General features: G+C 41.2%; 2 protein-coding genes across 2 annotated transcripts in view; one reads left to right on the forward strand and one right to left on the reverse strand.

Annotated features, from left to right (window-relative positions):
- Positions 1-7128, forward strand: part of LOC140284772 (collectin-12-like) — a 42784-nt gene extending 35656 nt beyond the window's left edge. Inside the window, exons 4-10 of the mRNA XM_072378761.1 lie at positions 2639-2725; positions 2813-3856; positions 4162-4659; positions 5410-5546; positions 5640-5749; positions 6109-6254; positions 6345-7128. Of these exons, the coding sequence (XP_072234862.1) occupies positions 2639-2725; positions 2813-3856; positions 4162-4659; positions 5410-5546; positions 5640-5749; positions 6109-6254; positions 6345-6364 (2042 nt within the window). The 3' untranslated portion in view covers positions 6365-7128. The remainder of the gene's footprint in view (positions 1-2638; positions 2726-2812; positions 3857-4161; positions 4660-5409; positions 5547-5639; positions 5750-6108; positions 6255-6344) is intronic.
- Positions 7129-7711: 583 nt separating this feature from the next.
- On the reverse strand, positions 7712-16797 carry hacd1 (3-hydroxyacyl-CoA dehydratase 1). The gene is made up of 7 exons (XM_072378814.1): positions 16642-16797; positions 12529-12646; positions 12429-12447; positions 12222-12310; positions 11913-12034; positions 10007-10185; positions 7712-9109 (listed from the first exon to the last, which is right to left on the reverse strand). Exons 1-7 carry the CDS (start codon positions 16758-16760, stop codon positions 9027-9029), a joined length of 729 nt encoding a protein of 242 aa, XP_072234915.1. The 5' UTR covers positions 16761-16797; the 3' UTR covers positions 7712-9026.
- Between the last annotated feature and the right edge of the window lie 1229 nt (positions 16798-18026).

Consider the following 18026-nt stretch of genomic DNA (forward strand, 5'->3'; position numbering starts at 1 on the left):
TGAAATTGGGTTTTTACTGGCACTGAAGCGTTGCTATGTCAAGGGAACCACAGTTCAAACACACTCCCAGCTCCAGATGGCTATGTAGTGAGACCCAATGTGCTCTATGCACTTAACATGTGTGCTTTTCTCCGTCCTCCACCACTGACCCACACAAACCACCTTGGTGTGGCTGCTTTGTTTTGATGCAGACTAACCTTAGTAGTATAACTGGGATTCAGATACCTGCACCTTCTGTTCTGCAGCCTATTTTTCTTGAGCTGATTCTCAGAGTTCAAAGGCTTTGCGTGTCATTAATTTTCCTTCAAAGAAAAGAAAACGCACCAGAGGCCCTTACCTTCGTTTGTGAATGTCTCTTATTTTACATAGACACAAAACACTAAATAACAGCTTTATTTCTGCACATTCTCACAAAACCAAAACCAAACAATGTACCAACATTGATTATTTTCAAAAGCAACACCGTGTTCCTTTTAAACTGAGAAACATCCTTGAATTCTTGAGCAGTAAAAAACCGGGCTGTCCAACAGTATGACAAGTCATAGTCACATCGTTTTCCTGGTTTAACAAAGAGCTGAAAGCCTGTTTCCATCGCTGTACTTTCATTTTTCTCATGTTGTGCTAGCTTTCAAGATACAGAGCAATCACGCATCACTGGGTGCAAATTAGCTGCGATACTGGGCAGCAGTGGCCCGCTGAGAACAGTTGTGTAGAGTTTAGAGTTGCTTACAGCACAAGTGACCAAGGAGACTTCTAACAGAGAAGTCAGTAAATATGACTTGATGTTATTGCTAAAATCATAGAGCCTTAAGGTTCTTGGCTTGTTCCAGCTAAGTTTATACTTCACTCGATTCATTAATATGTTGCACCAGGAAGTTGGATTTTACAAGACAACTAGGACATATATTTCAGAAACCACCCACAGAAAATCTGGAAAGAGCTCAAACTGGGTACAAAACAGCTCGTTTCTTCAACATTTGGACCTACAAGCTAAAGTAATGCCTTCCTCTGAAGCCATTTAAACTTTTTGCATGTGTGTTTTACGGGGCCAGTACACGAACAGAACAACTGGAAAAGGCCCAGAAATATTTTATATGTAAGCCGATGAAAAAATGTGTCATAGATGTACAGTGCAGTTGGTGTGCAGAGTTTGTTTTCTGTGGTGCTGGGCTGTAACATCCTGTGTCTGGAAATGTGTCCCATTTAATTTTCTGTGGAACATTTCCTGTCCAAATAACAGTTTTCCTTCATAACTAGAAATAATGTGGTTTTTAATCTGTTTACTTGTTCCATATGGGACAACTTTTAGGTGGGTTTCTCGGATGTTTAAATGGTTGAGGGCAGGAAACAAAAAATAGCTTTCAATATATTGATTAAACATCTGTTTTCCAAACAGAAATTTCCCAAACGTAACGGCATCAGTTACTAAGGAGACAGCATTTCCATAACTGCAGAAAACTGTTTCTTTTTGTAGTCTAGAGACTCAAGACCTGTTTTCTTTTGCATATACATGCACTTTGTTTTTTGCAGTGTTAATATAGAAGGTAAATATGTCTCATAAAACTACACCTCAGAGTTTGTTAGCTTAACTTAGCATTAAGACAACTAGCCAAGCTCTCCTCAGGACTCAAAATTAGTAGACCACCTTGCCAACCACTCATTAGTTAACATGTTGAATATTTGATTTATACAAAACTAAAGTCTGGAAACATAGAATTGGCCAGCCAGTTAGCCAGCTAAGCCAACATGCGGTTACCTGTAGCTTAGTATAATTTACTTTATTACAGCAAAAAAAAAAGCATCTTGACTCATTTAAGAACATGCTTAACAGATCAACTTCATGCCGTTATTAGTGCTTGTGGGACCACAAATAAAATTTGAAGGTATGGATAGATTTACTGCAGCTCATCTTTTTTTCTGGTGCAAGGTGAAAGCCTTTAGACTTTACTGTTGTCTTAGCTCCTGGGGTAAACAGCTTCCCAGCAGAGGAGCGCATGCCATCCCCAGTTAGAGGAAATGTCCTCCTGGCGATGCTGGTGGTAGAAGTGGGCTGCTTCCCTGGAATCCCAGACACATTCCAGAGGAAATGAATGCTGGTGTCGCCTGTGGGGGCGTGAAGCCTCCCTGCAACAGTGTCTGTCTCCGGTGGGTCTTCTTTGATCCGTCTGTTTACTGAAGACCCCTTCAGGTCACTTCCTGTTCCCCGGGGCTTTGGCTTCCATGCACCCCCAGCCTCAGTCTCTGTCACTGACCACCCACTCCATCTTTGCTGAATCCGTGTTTCATCCTTCCTTTGTCTCTTTCTTAATATTTTTTTATGTTTCTTATAGGAATAGAGTTTCAGCACAAGTCCAATTTACGTTTTTCTGCGCCTCTTTAAATCTGTCACAGACTAAATCTTGTCTAATTCAAGAGATTATGGTTATCAAGTCCACCATTATTACATGCCTACAAGACATGTAGATACATCTGTTACGATATCTGTCAGAGACTTTCATTAAATCCCTCTCTGATCCCTTTTATATACAATGTCTGTGGTTGCAGGCAGTTTGTCATCCCAGTTTGGTCCCTGTTAATAAACAAATATAATGAGTCGGCGACATTAACCTTGTTCTTACCTGCTGTCTTTTCTTTGCAGTGGTGCAAAGAGTCGACAGTGTGTCTGAAGGTATTGCAAACTATGGAGGAAAGATAATTGCAGTTGAAACTGATTTAAAAAAGCTGGGTATGTATCTTAGTTTATTTAAAAGTAAAAGCTACAGTGCAATGCTGAGACATTTTTGCAAATTATTATGCAAATCTTCAATTCCAGATGATCAAACGGGAGAGAAGTCGGAGAATACCACCACAGAGATTCAGGCTTTCAAGAGCAACATCTGGACACTCCAGAGGCAGCTGTCTGTGGTGGAGGAACGTATCCACAGCGATCAAGTTAAGCTGAATCAGCTGCAAAGCATTGGCTCAGACATCCAAAGCAGCCAGGGCTCCATTCAGGGACTGCTTAACAGCAACACAGCCACCTTGCGCTCTGTAAATGGTACCCTGCAGTCTTATGGCAGCATCATCGGGGGTCTGCAGGAGGACACAGCCAGGCTGCAGAGAGAATTTCAGCAGCATGTCAAACTCCAAAATCAGGCACTGCTCAGTATCAGCAATCTGAATCTTACGCAGGCCCAACAGAGAGGCCTCATTGCTGCTCTGCAACGCTCTGTGGATGATACAAGCCAGGCTATTCAGAGAATGCGCAGTGACTTTCAGAGCTTGGAGCAGACAACCCGACAGACACGCTCTGATGCTCAGTGGCTTCGCAGCAAAGTCGAAAACCTGCAACTCATGGCCAACAATGCCTCAAGTTTAGCTAAGGCCAACAATGACAGCCTGGAGGATGTGGGGGTGCAGATCGCTTTCATGGCCAGCCAGCTCCAGAACACCAGCAGCCTTGCAGATTCTCATGATCAGACCTTGCGTGAGATTATGGACCAGCAGAGGGACTTCGGCAACCTCACATCCACTAAGTTTGACCGCCTTGAGGTGCGGCTGGATGAGTCGGAGCAGAATATGGACCGCGTGACTGGCAACATCAGCTTCACCACACAGCTTTTGGGTGCCATCAACCTTAACCTGAACGACTTGCGCACTTGTTCCGAGACAGTCGATCGTCACTCAGACTTGCTGCAGAATCTCAACAGCAGCGTGATGGATGTGAGGACAGATGTGTCCAGTCTGAGGCCGCAGCAGGAAGAGCTGGCAGCACGTTTGGACAAGGAGGTCACTAGCCTGTCCATAGTCATGGAGGAAATGAAGCTGGTGGACACCAAACACTCACAACTAATAACCAACTTCACAATTTTACAGGGTAAGAGATGTATGGTTGTATGAGTTGTACTAAAGAAATATTAGTTTTAAAGTTCAAGAATGATTTCACTTTCCTTTTGAAACACTTTCTTTTTTGTTTGCTACACCTGCACAAGCTACACAAGCTTCTGCTAGAGGTCAGATCTTACAATAACATAAAAGTTTCAGTTTTTCCATTTTTTTATAAATATATATATGCTAAAATGCCTGCAGCACCAAGAAAACAAATAATGTTTTTTTTATAAGCTTCCATATGTAATACATAGGAGCTTTCTCTGCAAGCTGACATTATGTGTTATGTTTTAGGCCCCCCTGGTCCCAGAGGGCCAAGAGGGGACAAAGGACCTCAGGGACCACCTGGTCAGACAGGTCAAAAGGGAGAAAAAGGAGAAAAAGGAGCTCCAGGGATAAGAGGACCTAGAGGGGAGGAGGGTATGCCAGGAGCAGCAGGTTTTCAAGGGTTAAGGGGCCTCCCCGGTGTACCTGGTAGCCCTGGGTCCAAGGGCTCTCGAGGGTCAGGAGGCAGGGCCGGACCTCCTGGAGCTAAAGGAGAGCCAGGGTCTGCTGGTCTGCCTGGAAGAGATGGACAACCTGGTCCACAGGGACCACAAGGTCCACCAGGCATCCGTGGTCCAATTGGACCAGCTGGGGAGCAAGGACCAAGAGGACTGCCAGGACCTGTGGGGTCCCCGGGGCCAGTTGGACCACCGGGGCAACCAGGAATCCCACATCATAGTCCAGTAATTCCCTTTGGGCCTGTGTCACTGCAGGATGAGGCAGTGGCTCCTGCACTGTGGTCCCCAGGTACAACATAACTCACTGATTTGTGTTAACAGCTTCGCGATGTAGATTGCTTTAGATTTCTGCAGAAATTTACGTAAATTTAATTATATTTTAATCAAAATCCTCAAAGTAGATCATCACAAACCTATCAAACAAACAGACAAAAATATTTTACTTGAACATCTATTTATTGAAGATTATTCAAGACTTGTTGTCTTGCTGTTTGACGCGTTAGTATTCAGTTCACAGTGAAAGTTCTCATCATTTCCATTTTGAATTTACTGCTATAATTCAAAATTGATTGTTGCATCAGTGATGGCATGCTGTCCTGGTCCAGAAGCAGCATAACATGGTCTACACTATGATAACACCATGGAATAATGTTTCACTGATTAGGTGTTGGATCTCATGCTTGATGTCCAAACTCTGTAGGGATGGTTTTGTAAGCTTTTCCAGCCTGATGACCCTTAAATGAATTGGCAATCCCCAATGTTTAAACACTTCTGCCACTCTTCTTTATCTTCTTATAGGCCTGAAAATATGCTTATGTTTTAGGTTATAGTTACGTGGAAACCTCCAAGCACCTCTATAAGTCAATGGAGATAAACATAAAACAGACAATATAAAATCATACAGGAATTTTATATGCACGGCTAGAACATTTTATCAGCTGTTGGTTACTATATGCTGGAAAGTAAACGGATCAACTGTAATCATTGGTAGTATGCTTCCATTTTCATGTATTAATTTAAACAAATGGATGTGTTGCAGGTTGCCCTGCCGAGTGGTTGAACTACAGAAACAAGTGCTACTTTTTTTCCAAAGACCTTCACAGTTTTAATGACGCAAAAGCAACCTGTCTATCGAGGTCTGCATCGTTACTGATCATTAACGACACGGAGGAGCAGGTGACATGAAAATTGAGTCATTTTTGGTGAATTAATGCCGCTTTTTTTTTTTATTCTAAATTGTGACTGGATGCTCCCTCTGTCCTCACTCAGAAATGGCTTAAGAAGCAGACGTTAGGAAAGGGTTACTTCTGGATGGGTCTGACGGACAAGGAGGAGGAGAATGTGTGGCGCTGGCTGGACGGGACTGAGCCTGCTTTCACGTCAGTAATAAATCATCATCGGCACACAAATTCTGTTTTTGTTTAGGAAACATGCTTATTGTCAGTGCTAATGTTCTACGCTGTCACCCAGCTCTTTGTGGTGGACTCAGAAAGCGTTCAGATGAACAATAAAGCTTACAAGACTGCAAATAAATGAGAAATCAATACTCAGTCAGTTTTTTACATAAAGGCCAAGGCAATCTCACTGATCTGCTGTCAGGTCTAACCATTTCACATGGAGGAATTTTGAATGGGAATCTCTGCTGCAGTTTTATTTCATTCTCTTGTCCACCTGCCTCTCGCTGTAAATGAAACCCTGCAAATGTATTGTGTGATCGCCCCCTGTTGTCTGCCTGCAGAAATTGGAAGCCAGGACAACCTGACAACTGGGGCCACAGCCACGAAAGAGGAGAAGACTGCGCGGGACTCATCCACGAAGGGTTATGGAACGATTTCTTCTGTGAAGATCTCATAAGCTACATCTGTGAGAGGGAAATGGAGACCTGTACGTTTGCTTCTGTGTTTGCTCTTATCTAGTGAGTTTTGATTGCTCAGTAATAATTTAAAGTTTTTTCTCTCATTTTTGTTCCTGCAGCAAAACCTACTGGATCATAGCGATGTGTTGAAAGGGAGCGCACAGTAAGCAGCTAGACTTCATCCATGTGGCTCTAGTCAACTGACGCACCACACGGACAGTCCGTTCAGAGAGAACAAAGGGGCAGTTTTGAATCGAGCCCCGGGCAGCAGCAGCAAACGTCTCTCTGGTGCTTTCTCCTCCAAAGTGAAGCTAATCCGTCATTACCAGCAAGTGCAATACAGCAAGGCAATCAAAGGAGGAGGAGAATCTGTGTTTGTTATTTTTTTTCTAAATTACCAAATCACCAATTGATTTATATGAATATATATTTTTATGGTTATGTGAAATACATTTTATGTAACTGTACTCTTTGTACAACTAAATATATGAATGTATATTTCATTATGCAATGTATGTAGGCAGGTATGAATGCTATACAGCCAAATGGACTTACTGTAATGCTTTTTTTATGTTATTGAGAAAGAAAAGGTGCAAAATGATGCGCAAAAACATGTCGCTGATATGCTGTCTTCAAGGAAACTCCTATCTAACTAACGTCATGTCTTTATAATGTTTTCATTTAAGCCTAAGTAGGAATAAATTACAGATGATCTGAAGAAAATGCCACAATAAAATCGAGTTTTGGTCAGTAAGTTTAGACTTTAATACTATGTGGATCTTTGTTGTTTCTATGAATAGAAATCTGTCCAGTCTTCCTCCTACAGCGCAAATGTGCGATTTCCTGCACTCAGGTTTAAATTGAAAATGAAGAAAAAACTAATAAATCCATAAAACCCCTGGAGTGTTACTATTAATTGTTTGACTTTCTCCATTTATAGTTATGTCATAAATAAAGTACACCCTCCTTTAATGTTAGGATGTTAGGATATTTTAGAAAACCATCTGGTCCCTACCAGGTTTCAAATTAAGTAAATGTGATCTCAGATGAACAACAACATGACAGATTAAACCATGTCATTAATTAACCAAAAGTAAGCCAAGGTAACTGGTTCAATAGAAGTTACAACTATTATCAGTAAGGAGTTTAGGCAGTTAGTTCGTCTGGAGCATTCAGGTGTGTGTTAACACAATGCCAAGGAGGAAATCCTTCAGTAATTTTAGAGAAGCAACTGTTGCTGCCCATCAATCTGGGAAGGGTTATAAGGCCATTTCCAAACAATTTGGAATCCATCATTCTAGAGAGAGAAAGATTATTCACACGTGGAAAACTACTTCTTCATTTTGGTTTAGTTTTTGGTGAGTAATGACACTACTGCAATATGTCAGGTGCTCTTCTCCTGAGGCTGTAGACCTCCTTTTTTTACTGTCACATGACTGTAACATGCAGACAAACAATGGGAAGTTCATCACAAAACTCTCCTAAGTGTTGTAGAATTGAGTTTATTCATTTTGCACAAATAAGTGTTTTCACATTTTTATTGTTCTTTTTTCCTTGATAAACACGTTTCCCATTGTATTAAACATTGTTGTTTTGTCTCATCTCTAACCAAGACTGTTAGCAAAACTCTTGATTGTCTTAGTTGTCCGCGGTCTATGCAGTTCCCTGACTAACATCTCCTCTCAGTCATTTCACATCCTGCTTTCCTGCTTTAGGTCAACTCTAATCACTCCTTCAGCTGCACAGAAGATTGAAATGATCTTACAATAGCACCTTTATTGGGAGGGAGTATAACTACCTTTCTATTAGTACGGACACCAGACTCTATACGTTAAAAAACAGACAAGACACTGACCAAAGACTGTGAGTGCTTACAGAACACTTCAATTGTAGTCTAACTGTGCCTACAGCGGCCTACATAGAACGCTTCTACCTCTAATGGTGAGGACTCTAATTAGTTTAAGATGCACTCTTGTAAATGAACTCGACACAGTAAACATTGAAACAGAAAATAATGCAGGAGCTAAGCCAAGCAGAGTGTTAAGTTTGAGCTGTGTTTGCTCTAAGTGATACAGTGTGTGAATAAATTAAGAAATATGCTTCTTATTAACCGCTCCCTTCACATTGCGTCATTTACACATCAGGTAAAACAAACATACACAAAAGCAGCAGCACATTGTCTAAATGCTGATTTATTGTTGAGGTATGATAGAACGGTGAATATCCTCTCTTTTGAAACCGTGTTTTAAGCAGCCACACTGCTTTATGAATAAAATCTGTCATGGAATACATTTAAAAGATGATGAATCTGACAATTTGGTGGGCCGCGGGACGACTCAGAGCACAAAACTTACAATCTTCATTCCATATTTCTTTTCACATTTCTCCATCAGGGTGCAGTGGTGTGGCTCAGTGCTTGTTTCTCTTCAGTGCAATCAGATGCTGTAAAGTTGATGGGTGAACAAAGGACTCAGGATTTCTAATTGCTGTGACATGATGCCAGGCTTCATCTCAAGCTCCAGCAATATTTTAGACTGTAAACATCTGGCCAGATTACCATTAGGACAGGAATTAATCCTGCTCTCAGAGTCAGTTATCATTACTAAGTGCTGATGAAGTCCCACGGTTCTGTCATTTCTGCTCATCGCTGGTTGTAACTCTCGTCAGGCAGGTCGTCAGCTGCTCTTCGGGTCCCTTGCAGTGGAGAATGTTAACGGCCGAAAGGTGAGATGGAGATGGAGTGGAGGTGAGGGTGATGTAGAGGCAGGCTGGCTCAAACGAAGGCATGAGGTGGTGCTCGTCTAGTCGTCCTTCTCCACTATAACTTCCCCGTGAAGCACCCTCCTCCTCTGCCGCAGCATGTGGAAGTAGAGCTGAGGAAACACTGCGAGGAACAGAAATATCACTGAGAAATTACAACTTTGATCGTTATTCAAAGCAATAAGGGCTGGAAAAGTCAAACAGAACAGAGAGATGATCAATTGTTTCCTATTTGAACAGTGTAGGTAGAATTGTTCCTGTTGCAATAAAATCAAGGAAATGAGGGTTTATAATGTTGCGTGTAGGTCCATTCACCTTCATACCTTCAGTTTCTACAGAGCAAAACACAAACTGCTTTCGAGACATAATTTAAGATGCTCTTTCAGATTCTGCTTCACATAAAACAACTTCTTCTTCTTCTACTTCTGATAAAAAGTTGTTCAAAATGTGAACAAAAACACTCTGGGAGTAGGGTTTAAGCTGCTGAAGAGTGTGGGGGCTCTTTTGTCCTACTTGCTCCTCTTTATGGCTCAGGGAGAAGAGAAATCATTCCCAAACGGCAAGTTAATGAACCCCACATTGCCAAAATTCAAACGTAGATATGCTAAACAGTTAGACATGAAAGAATTGGTTATTCATAACGTGAATGTGAATTTGCAGTGAACACTTTGACTGTAAAGAATTTCAGTAAAAGTCATGAGTGTGTAGGTTGTTTACTGTCTCCTGTTTCTAATCTTTGTAACTGCAAAGTTTTTGTATTTGATGGAAAAAACATGATAGAAAAACATTGCTCCTTTTGATTATTTTCAGATTAAGTTCATCATTGTTGTTTGGATGGATGGCTGAATAACAATCCTGATCTAAATACCGATATAAGCAGGGAAAAACCAAGATGAAGAGGCAAATAATTTGCACCCATTTTAACTGTCCCACATCTGTGCTCACATTTAATTATCTGCAAATCATTGCATTCTGTAGCAGGTGTATAAAGTGTTCAGTACAGGAGAGAAATAATCCTTACGTGGGATGTAGGACAGCATGACGATGATAAGGCAATAGTAGTAGTCAAACGACACGTTATATTTGTTGGGGAGCCTCATGGAGTACATTCCAGTTCTACGCACAAATGGCAGAGCAGCATAAATGGCGAGAAGCTCTCCAATGACTCCCAGTGGGTACAAGACGATGAAGAGGTTGTATCTGCCGCAAAAAGAGAAAAGAGAGTAAAATGTTTTCAAAATTTACGACCACAGACTAATGCAGTCACACACGAAGACAAGCACAGACCTGAAGTCAGAGTGAGAGAATGTTAGCACATGCATGTTCAGCACCAGCTTTCCAGCTGCTGCACAGACTTTCTCCTTAAATTTTGAGCTAAATGTGCTGATATCAAACACCAAGTGTTCACATATATTAAACACATGTGAAAACTTTGAAAGCATCAATGTGTGGAAGATATGATAACAATAAGAAAGGACAAAAAGAAAAACACGGAGGCAAAGTTTCACTGTTGATGTTTAAATAAATAACAATACTTTTAAGCTACTTGGATGTGCTGTTTCAGAACCGATAAAAATTACAGCAGCAAACCAGCCGCTTTGGAGGAGGCTGCGGAAATGATGATGGGTGGTGACTAAAGCTTGGAACAGTGAGCCGGGGATTTCATTTGGCACAATGTAGTAGTAGAGTAAGGTGCAGGATCAGGGTGTGCTGTCATTTAGGCCTCAGTGACTGTTACTACACAATCAGTACATGCACTTTGGTTATTTAAAGTCACAGTAACCCTTGAATGCATGATTGTCTTTTTAATTTGTTCCTACAGTATGTCGATATTTAAACATTATTTAGCAGAAAGAAGTAGCTTACTGTTAAAGCTGGATTTCCTTTTTAAACTTTGACTGTAAAGTCCAGGCACACAGTGCATGTGTGAGATAGCGTGCCAACTTTTCTGACAAGAGTGCTCAGTCATACAGCATAGCATGCCATGACTCAGGACTGCAGGGATCCTGCTTTTAGCCGGGACCACAGCAAAGCGTGGTGGAGCGTCTCGGCGGATGTGAGAGAAATGTTGGGTGAACATTCCATGACCAAAACAGAAGGTCTTAAAAACAGGAGCAGCTGAACATGAGCCCTCTCTGGGGGCCTGGCGTCTCCTCCATGCTTAAAGAAAGACGTGAAGGGTGGGGGACGGGGCAGAGACCCCGCTTAGTGTGCAAGAATCAAGAGCAGAGACAAAGGAAAGGCTGGCACAGAGCTGGATGGACCCCTGAGGATCACATGGAATGGAAGTAGAAGAAAAAAAATTAGCATTTTGCAGCTAGGCCTCTGTTAGCTTAAACACTGAGACAGAAATGTCTCACTTTGTAAATGAGTTGATGTGCACTGTTCTGTAGAGAGGTAGATGGCCCTCTCTGTGATGCCAAGTTTGTGTGTTGGACAGCTATCAGTGTGTAGAGCTGGCGTTCCTCCAAATAGCTCTAATTTCAGATGAGCTCCTGCCAGGGCAGACAGTTACGTCACAGGTGCAGCAGAAGGCAGAATGATGTCACCTCAGCTGAGACACTTTCATTGGGAAACGCTTCAATTTTATGTTTTATCTCCTGACAGGATTTGGATTTCCTAAAGTTCCTGTTAGACAGCTATTTTAAAATAAGCTAAAACCAATAATTCAGACATGCAGTTCATCTCTTCATCGCTATCAGTGTTGTCAGAGCATTACCAGCAGTTAGTACTATTCATCCACTCACAGATAACGTCTAATGAGGTGCTAATCAATACACACACTGCTGCACCACTTCCTGGTGCAAAAGTCAGTCTCCGCCCAGCAAGGGAATCAGGGAAAAATCACCACATGAGGCCGACATGCTCACACACAATGTCTGACAGTAATAAGGATTCATCACAGCCACGGCTAACACCATCACCACCTGGCCCATTTGATGAAGTACGGCAGGTGGTTGAGCAGTTTGAATGTGTAGTAGGAATATCTGGTAATTTCTGTCACAGTCCACACGACCAGGAACAGGATTACGCTTTCTTCATTCTGGATCTTCAGCAAAATATACACAGTTATAAGTTTGCAAAGCTGACAGATGCTGTACTCACTGGTCATGTCATATTATTGGAGACTACATGTGAAGTAGTAGATATTTTACTATGTTAATAGATTCAGCTTTAAAAAGAGTTTAATCTTAAAATTTTGCCATTTTTCAGCCGAGACTTGGTGTAATATTCACCTGTCTGATGCCGTTTGCGACAAACCAAACCATGAAAATCCGTGAACACACTTGAACCCCAGTTACAATCACAGAAGTCCTCACAATTCCTGCAGCAGAGCCAGGGACAAAAAAAAAAGAAAGAAATAATCAGCTCCCATGCAGGCATTGGATTGGAGACAAATGTATTGAGATTTGAACAAAAAAAAGGACAAAATAAACACATACCTATAGCACAATGTCCCACCTGGAAGACAAAATATACAACACGGTTAGTTAAGTGGCTCTTTCTCTTTTTTCTCTTCTCTTATTGTATTAAAAGTCTTACCTCAACTAACGCAAACGTCTGGAAAAACTTTAATGTCCTTGCTATACTTCTGTACAGACCCTTGTGTGTGCCTTTCTTGATGTAGAAGCGCATCATTGCAATGGCCAAAACCAGCCACCTGGACAAAAGAATACAAGAAAAACAATCCCAAAAAAGCAAAATATTGTACAGGCATCGATTTATGTAGCTGAGAGAGTCAACGGGCTGTTAAGGGCCAACGACCTTATCAAACATTCACAGTATGTGGATGATCCAAATCACTAAATGTGTCCTTTTATATCAAACACAATTAATATACAGCACATCAGAATATAGTAAAAATACATTATTATTCAGTAACTACTAAACAGTAATTCCCTGTTTTGGTGAGAAATCCATCCAATAAATGCCTGAGCAGTGAAGGCACTACATCCCACTGAAGTAGAATGATACAAAAACCCAAAAGGGCAATAACTGCAGCAGCTTCCACAAAATCAGATTTATCACCAGCTCTTGGTTGGACAATATACATGATTCATAGCATGTGTAAAACCTGAAAATTATTAGAATGTAATGCTCATAAATTCAGTTCAAATCACAGCTTCTGCTCTATACAACCAACATTAGAAAACAAAACACTTGCACAAAGTTGGATTTATGCACACAATGTGCAGGACTTTATTCTGTCACATTAAAGAAAGAAAGGCCTTTCACTACTTACATTCTGCCTAAAGAACCTAAAGAAGAGCGATCCATAACTGGGCTGTTAGTTTTTGAACCGTAAGACCAAACAACAGCTGAAATCAATTATTCTTTGACGCACACTCAGTCACATGCAAAGCTGAGTTAAGCAATGGCCACAGCAGGTATGTTGGACACTTTTTATCATATGAGAAAATATTCAAGACAATCTGCAGCTTCTATCTTTCTCTTTATAGCTGCATTAGCCGAGCAGATGTCGTCTTTAAGTTACTTGGATGGAGATTTTGCCAGATGATGCTGTGGTTATGAAATCAGATTTTTATTAGAGCAGAGCAACAGTCTGGAATTGTTTTGAGTGACTTCAACTTAACTTGCAGTCTTAGCGGGCTCATTTTGAGTAATAATTTCTAACAGATTCAGCCGTCTGACAGAAAAAAAAAAAGAAAAATATGTGAGCGGGAGCAGCTTTATTGCGAATTCAGCTATATCAATAAGGATTTGGTGTTTTTACAAAAAGAGGGAGCTTTGGGGCATGTGTAGAGGACCCAGGTCCATTTGAGTCTTTTTGAGTGCATTCGCACAAGAATAATTTGACCTCCCCAGTCAGATTATCAGGGGGTGATGGTCCGGTTTTAAGAGAACTCACGTGATCACATGCAAAAATTCAGTATTGGTCAGACTAAAATTTACACTGTAGGCAGCAGATGGACAGAACCAGAGGTGGAGTCTGCTCTACCTGAGCCTACATCTGTCTGAGGTTTCCTCACAGCTGTCGTCAAGCACTGCTCAATTTGTAGAAAACAGTGCGGCCTTTATCCTCTTTTGCAAATTGCCCTGACATAAGCTACTGTATGTTTCTTCTGGCGTTTTATGAATGAAACTGAATTGAAATTGAATGAACCTATAGCCGGTGCAAAACTTCATCATAATGTAAGCCAGTGGTGAAAAAAAGATGTAGGATGAGAATTCACTGGTGATGAAACTTCTCAGTAGTTTTCTCCTATTTCTGAGCTGACCTGTTTTCTCGTTTCTAATCAAAAACATTTAATTGTACCACTAACTTATTAACTTGCATGTGATCAGTACAAATTGAACCAAACACATGAACAGGACAAAAAAAAACAATCAGTGAAGATTGAAAACAATCAAATAATGTCAATAAAAACTGAATGTAGTGATTTTCTAATAACTTAAACCCTACATGTCATGTTTTTCATTTCCTGATGCTCCAAATATTTTCCAGACAGGTCCAGACTACAGATAGACCAGTTTAACACCTCGACCACAGGGCCCCATTCTGCTGTAGCACAGACTACGGTTTAGGTATCGTCTTGCTGAAAGAAGCACGGTCTTCCCTGAATATTAGTTGACTGGTTGGAAGCATAGGTTCTCAAAAACCTGTAAACATCATTATTCAACATTAATGATGCCTTCACAGACATTCAAGTTACCCTTGAGATGTGCGAGCCCATTCCATCCTGGATAATAGCTTTTTAACAGTACGCTGAAAACAAGCAGGATGGTTTCTCACTTCTTTAGTTCTGCGAACACATCACTCATGATTTCCAACATGCATTCAAAATTTGAATTAGTCAGACAACAGGCCAGATTTCCACTGGTGTTGCTTCTGGTTCTTGTTGACGTTTTCCTTCTTAACAAGGTCAAGATCTAACTTGCACTTGAGAACCAAGTTTGTTCACTGAAGGTAGTTTTCAGAAGTGTTCCTGAGCCTGTGTGGTGATTTCTGGGACAGAATTATGTCCGTCTTTAATGCAGTGCTGACTAAGGGCCTGAAGAGCTCAGCCATTCAATATTAGTTTTCAGCCTTGCACTTGTGCACAGAGATTTTTCTGGAATCTTTTGACCTTATAATGCAAATCAGTCATCCCAGTCGATTCCAAACACAAGACAGACCTGCTGAAAACAAACCTAATCACTTGTCTGTTGTTATCCCTTTCAAAGCCGTTCTGAAGCACAATCTTGAAGTTGAAACCAAACGCAATATTTTCAACATCGCACAAATATTTCCCAGTTTCAACTCTTCCTCTCCTTCTATGGTTCTGATTTCAGTGCTAAAGCCTGCACAAAACTGGGAAAAATAGACGCATAAATATTCTACTTCCTGTGCTTGGAATCCAGCCGAATCTGAGGAAGCTGGTTTTATGAAACAGCTTCAAAGAAGTTGTTAATAATTTGGAGGCAGGAACATCTGGCTGCCAGTCTTGTGGCTGACTATAATTGCCCTTGATATCTTTACATCCTTCAGTTTTGATCCGTATGATTGCTTTTGTCTCTGTACTTCAGCCATACAATACATACTGTTCATATTTTATTGTGGGTAGATTATGTGTGTACTGTTGTGTAATAAGTGCTGATTGCACTGGTGCTTCGCTTGGTCGGGGCACTCAGAAAATAGATTTCAAACCTTGAGAGTTCTATTTTTTCAGGTCAAATAAATAAAACTAACAATAAAAAAGGCTTGTCGTTATAGTGCGTTCTGCTGGTACTGTATGCTCACCCTATTGTGTTTTTGGGGTTCACACTGCTGTGTTGTATGTTTGGTGCCACAGGGTGTATGTTTTAAATAAATTATATTCGGTATCTCACCCACACTTTTTTTGTTTTTGGTCATGTTTCTGCCAATATTTCCCTTCCGTGTATTTTTCAATGTCCTTCAATACACATGACATGGTCAAATGTCCTACATAAACAAAATTACCACCGTTTTTTAATTTTTTAATCAAATAATGCAGTTTAAATCATTTTATAAATCAGTTCATTGTGTTTTGTACATTCTGGACAGCATTCCAACAACAGCTTTCGAAAAAACTGACACAAAGGAGTTCAAGAAGGGGGCTACTTGCTCCATAACTATCTAACAGATGCGTCTTTAAAAAATGTTTAACTAAATTAAGCACATAGTCAACAAAAAAAAGATGGACTGGATAGCTTTTATTTGGGCCGCACTGGGTGAAAAATGTTGTGTTGTTATTAAAAATCTGCCCATCGAGCAGTTCGCAGTCGCGGCTCCAGTGTCAGCAGCGCACTCCGGCTATACTTATCACTGCAACTGTCGGACCCAGTGTGGACCTTGACGCTGACACCATGCAGTCAGCCCTATTTGGACACGGCTTCAGCGCCAGTCTGTCACTTCAAACCAACCGCCGTTCATTCATTTTCTAACAGTCACTCAAGGCCCTGCTCGCTTTTCACTAAATCTGCTCTTCGCTGTCAACCTGCTTGCCAAAGTTTCTCCCAGTTCCAGCGCCGACGAGCCGCTAAATCCGGCGAGCTGAACAGGCACTTTCGGCTTGACACGGACACACACGCAGTCCTATAAACAGCAACACACGCTTACAGTTTTTTAGGGAGCGGCAAACTTTTCCGCTTTTTCTTATTAATAGGCGACACGGGCGGAATAAACGCACGTACCCGGCGGTCATGGCGATGTTGTAGAAAGTGAGCCATGCGGTAGCGAGGGCGCTTTTCGTTCTCTTCTTGTTGTTGTTTTCCTTCTCCTCAACTGTGCCGTCCTCCTCGCTGGACGCCATGGCACCGGGGGCAGGGTGGGGAAGTCAGGAAGGGAGCTGACAGCTGGGGCTGGTAGGGAGGGGAGCAGCGGGGTCATTCATCCATCTATCTAACCGCCCACGGATCCTTTCTCTCCAGTGAGACAAGTGCGTGGCCTGCCGGTGGGCCAGGGACTGCTCAGGAAAGTCAGCTTGTGAAAACTCTGAATGTGTCTAATCCAGAAGTCTTATGTGCTTATTGACCCTCTTGAAGAAACCCACGGCTGCTAAATTTTCCCATCTAGTATGATATCATTTCCCATGGTAATCCAGCTACTTCCAGTTAAATTTGGAGGATAAGAATAAAGAATCATTTTGAGGATCTAATATACCTTATGTCAAATGTGTTGACAAGGAGACATTTTAGTGTTTAATGAAAAAAAATATCATCTTGAATTTGAAGGTAGCAGCACATCTCAAAAAGTTTGGACACAGGCAACAAATAGCTAGACTAAATTAACATGATGCAAAAACGCTGCTGTCTTTTCTGGAGCAAAGATCATTTAAAATGGATTGAGTCTAAGTGAAAAACTTATCAACATTTTTAATTTCATAATGGACACAACTTCCATTGAACTAAAGAGGAAAGGGACCATCTAACTTGTTATCAGCACCCAGTTCAAAGCCTGCATATCTGATGGTATGGGGGTGCATTTGTGCCGATGGAACAGGCAACCTGCACATCTGGAAAGGCACAGACGATGCCAAAAAGTATATATAGGTTTAAGAAGAACATACACGTCTATGCAGATGACTTATTTTTCAGGAAAGACAATGCGAAACCTCAAACTGCATCTATAGGGTCGAGGTGCTGGACTGACCTGCCTGCTGTCCAGACCTTTCACCAACTGAAGACATTTGGTGGATCATGAAACACACACAATACAACAAAGAAGACCCATGACTGTCCTTCAGCTAGAATCCTATATCAGACAAGATGGAACAACATTCCTTTCCCAAATATCCAGGAACTGGTCTCCTCAGTTCCCAGATGTTTACAGACTGCTGTTAAAAGAAGAGGTGATGCTACACAGAGGGGAACATGGACCTGTCCCCATGTGTTACTTAACATGAGTTAATATTATCAGTGAAATAACCTATTTTCCACATTTGATATGTTTTCTATTTTCTAATGTGAATACATTTTGGTTTGTGAGATTTGCAAATGACTGTATTCTGTTTTTATTTACATTTTACAAAGCGTCCCAACTTCTTTTTAAGAAAATGTGACATTCTGGGCCGATGCTA

The sequence above is a fragment of the Leuresthes tenuis genome, unplaced genomic scaffold (genome assembly GCF_036924035.1).
Source record: "Leuresthes tenuis unplaced genomic scaffold, fLeuTen1.0.hap1 SCAF_24, whole genome shotgun sequence".
NCBI lineage: Eukaryota > Metazoa > Chordata > Actinopteri > Atheriniformes > Atherinopsidae > Leuresthes > Leuresthes tenuis.